Source organism: Pempheris klunzingeri, chromosome 1, assembly GCF_042242105.1.
Source record: "Pempheris klunzingeri isolate RE-2024b chromosome 1, fPemKlu1.hap1, whole genome shotgun sequence".
NCBI lineage: Eukaryota > Metazoa > Chordata > Actinopteri > Acropomatiformes > Pempheridae > Pempheris > Pempheris klunzingeri.
Genome location: NC_092012.1, coordinates 2,573,035 through 2,576,866, shown reverse-complemented (window position 1 = coordinate 2,576,866; position 3,832 = coordinate 2,573,035). Strand labels below are relative to the sequence as shown.

General features: G+C 46.3%; 1 protein-coding gene across 2 annotated transcripts; it reads left to right on the top strand.

The window, feature by feature from the left end:
• On the top strand, positions 1-3,402 carry LOC139220812 (G2/mitotic-specific cyclin-B2-like). Of its 2 annotated transcripts, none has more exons than XM_070852698.1 (8): positions 1-138; positions 349-459; positions 1,165-1,452; positions 1,533-1,691; positions 1,774-2,010; positions 2,356-2,496; positions 2,595-2,705; positions 3,200-3,402. In XM_070852698.1, the coding sequence occupies exons 1-8, from the start codon at positions 112-114 to the stop codon at positions 3,308-3,310; spliced, it is 1,185 nt and encodes a 394-aa protein (XP_070708799.1). In that variant the 5' UTR covers positions 1-111; the 3' UTR covers positions 3,311-3,402. The 2 variants fall into 2 exon arrangements, with proteins under 2 accessions (XP_070708799.1, XP_070708875.1); XM_070852774.1 differs by having other exon boundaries at positions 55-138; positions 352-459.
• Positions 3,403-3,832: the final 430 nt, after the last annotated feature.

Here is a 3,832-nt window from a genome sequence, read left to right as displayed (position 1 = left end):
GCAGAAATTGGCGTCCACGGATCTTTTGTTTTATCGGTAAATAAATTGAATCCTCTTTTTTTTTTCGGTTCTCTGAGTCACAGTTTGGCCTCGTAGCTGCGGACACTAACGATGTCTTCTGTTGAAGTTCGTGCTGCGGTGAGTAAAGTGAGTTTATTTCGCTGCTTTGCTGCGTTTAGCTAACTTTAGCTAGCTAGCTAGCATTGTTAGCTAACACCAGCGTCTCCTGCCTGTTCGGCTCTTAGTTCACCTGTGCTTCTATAATGCAGGTAATTTAACTGTCAGTGAAAACCAGACAGCGTTTGTGTTTTTCTGACGTTTTTAGTTTTGTGTCTGTCTGTTTTTTAGCAGCTTTCAGCCGCAGAGAACCCGGTGAAGATGGGTAAAAGCACCGCAGCGGGTCTGAGGAGAGCTGCTCTGGGGGAGATCACCAACTTTCCTGCTGCAGTCAACACAAAGGTAACATCAGGGAGCAACACACGGCTTCTGGGCTGTGATTCACCTGTAATCAGCTCTGTGGATCACATGATGACTCACAGGAAGACACACAAGCTGCTCCACATGGTCCGATGTGTGGAGGCTGTTAAACCATCATCAGGCTGTAGTGTTCACTGACTGCAGCTGGACTAAAGTATCTGGTTTTGTTCTCCAACTCCAACCTTCTTTAATGTACAGAGAAGCAAAGACACTGAAGTCAGTTTGATAGTTAAGAGAAACTTCCAGCTTTTGGCGTTTTTGCAGCACTTGCGGTTGTGAAAGTGTTAAACGTGTCAGCTAAAGACTTAAACACTGTCTCAAACCCACGTTCACTTTTTTAAAACCCCTATTTCTAAATGCATAAAGGACACTTCACTGCTTTATTCCTCCCCACAGGTAAACCACATCAGACCAGGCTGAGAACAAAAACCCAGATTAGAAATTTCTGATTTGAGACGGCTTTGGTTCAAAGTATACTGGTTTTAAATGGAATAAAGGTTTTACAGATGTAAAAGTAGGTTTTGGACGGCGTCTTTACCTGAAATGACTAATGTGCTTTCACAACAGTTTGGCTGCAAATTAAGTTTCCTTTAAACAGCTGAATTGAAAGCTGTGCTAAACGAGCCTCACAGCCCAAAACTCAAACATCCATTTTTAAATAACCCTGCATTTGATTCACTTCCTCAGAGGACGGGACGAGGCAAAGCAGCAGCCAAACCGTCGACCCTGGCGGCCAAACCTGCTGCGGTCCAGGCGGCGCCTCCAGCGGTCCGGGAGGTCCAAGCACCCGCAGACCCCCTCCCCCCGGTGTCAGAGGAGTCGGCCGACGTGTCCATGAGGGAGGAGGCGGAGCTGTGCCAGGCTTTCTCTGAGGCGCTGCTCACCGTGCAGGACGTGGACGCGCAGGACTCGGACCTGCCGCAGCTCTGCTCCGAATATGTCAAAGACATCTACCACTATCTGCACACCCTGGAGGTAACTTAATCCCTCTGGGGGCCGAACTCTGGGCTCTCGCCCTGCGTGGGGTTGTCTCACGTCTCCGTCTGTGTCCTCAGGTGGAGCAGGCCGTACGAGCAAACTACATGCAGGGTTATGAAATCACAGAACGCATGCGAGCTCTGCTGATCGACTGGCTGGTCCAGGTCCACTCCAGGTTCCAGCTGCTGCAGGAGACTCTGTACCTCACAGTTGCCGTCCTGGATCGTTTCCTCCAGGTAAGAACCGCCTGCGTGCTCGTCTCTCTGGGGGATTTGTGAGCTCTGTTTGAAAACCCCTCTTCTCCTCGCTGTGCTGCAGGTCCAGCCGGTCTCTCGCAGAAAGCTGCAGCTCGTCGGCGTGACGTCCATGTTGGTGGCCTGCAAGTACGAGGAGATGTACGCTCCGGAGGTCGGAGACTTTGCCTACATCACAGACAACGCCTTCACCAAGTCTCAGATCCTGGAGATGGAGCAGGTGGTTTTAAGGAGCCTCAACTTTCAGCTGGGACGTCCTCTTCCTTTACACTTCCTCAGACGGGCCTCCAAGGTGGCTAATGTGAGTGTTTGGATACGTTTGCCACAACAATATAACCTTCAAGGTCTTCTAGGAGACCAGCAGCCATTTTCTATGAGCAGGCTGAATTTAAGGGAGTGTAGAACAAACAAAGGCAAACATCAGACTCTATTACAGGCAGGTTTGAGCATTTCATTAGTTTTATTTATCTGAATTTGTTTTTTTTACTGCTGAGAAAAGCTCTTCTCAGTTTAAAACCCTTCCAGTGGAAACTCAGATGTTCTAATTTCATTTTGACAAACTGCTTAATTGCTGCAGCCATAATTTTCCAGGACTGAATTCATGAGTGTAGCTGTGTGTTTAACACCTGGACTGTTTCTGTCTCAGTCTGACGTAGAGAGACACACGCTGGCCAAGTACCTGATGGAGCTGACCCTCATCGACTACGACATGGTGCACTACCGGCCCTCTGAGATTGCCGCAGCCTCCCTCTGCCTCTCCCAGCTGCTGCTCGACGGGCTGCCGTGGGTCAGTCTGACAGAACTGAAGCAGTTTAATGTCGTTAATCTGCCTCATTGACGCTTTTTAGTAAAGCTGTGTTCTTTAATTGGTCTCCTCCCCTTCAGTCGTCCACTCAGCAGCACTACTCCGCCTACGACGAGGCCCACCTGAAGCCAGTCATGCAGCACATCGCCAAAAACGTTGTGATGGTTAACGACGGGAAAACAAAGTTCCAGGTGAGAAACGAAGCACAAGAACTAGACGGAGTGAATGACAAAGCCACTGACAGGCTCAGAGTGTTATTCTAAGTGTGTGACAGCATCATGGAAAGGATCCCTACAGAGAGAGACCTGGAAGATCCTTTTGGTTTAACCACAAACAGCCGTTATATCGCTCTCTGCAAACACACCAGACTCCATTGATGAAAATGGTAATTTTACCTCGCAGAACCCTGGAGTTTCTTGGTCTGATTGCATTGACTTTAGAGTCTTTAACATGTTGGTTCATATCCAAAGTAAACCCTTTAATAAAAAGCAAACTCTCTCAATAATCCAAACTAACAAACTGAGGCAGCAGTACACCAGCAACTCACATGTCCTGTCGGGTAAAATTACTGTTTTTGTCAATGGAGTCTGGTGTGGTGGAATGATCCAACATTCCTGTATTAAACTAAGAGCTCTCAGGTCAATTATTAGATGCTCTTACATTTATTTTATATTTTCTTTTCCAGGCCATCAAGAGAAAGTACTCGAGCAGCAAGCTGATGAAGATCAGCCTCATCCCTCAGCTGAGCTGCTCCATCGTGAGGAACATGGCCGCCGCTCTGCTCAAAGACCCCTGAGGACGACGTTTCCTTCCGACATTTCACTTGCACTTTATTTTTAGATCGATCACGACCTGTGGAGACTAGATTTTAATAAAATGTTTTTATAATTTTTGATCCAAACTTTGTGGTTTGTTCAGAAATGTGGGCGCAACTCAAAGGTACAGATTTTACTCCAGTGCAGCTTTTTTATTGATCGATCAACCTCTGGGTCACCAGGATGAACTCTCAGCACTAAACTTTGTTCTTTTTCCTCCCTCATGCTGCTTTATCTTAAAAAAACCTGGACATAACTGGAATTTAAATGAAATTCTCTGTGTTAAATCTCACACATGCAGGATTTGGCCTCATTTCATGGACGTTTCATTTTTTTTGAACCATCGACTGTGTTCATAAGTTAAACTATTAACTTGTTTACCAAACTTTTGGATCTGGTTTTTAAGTTTCACCCACCAAAAACACTCATCATTTAGAAATTAGTCTTTAAATGTGTTTAGTTTTAGTGTAACAGATGGGAAAGTTTTAACACTAAGTCCTGCA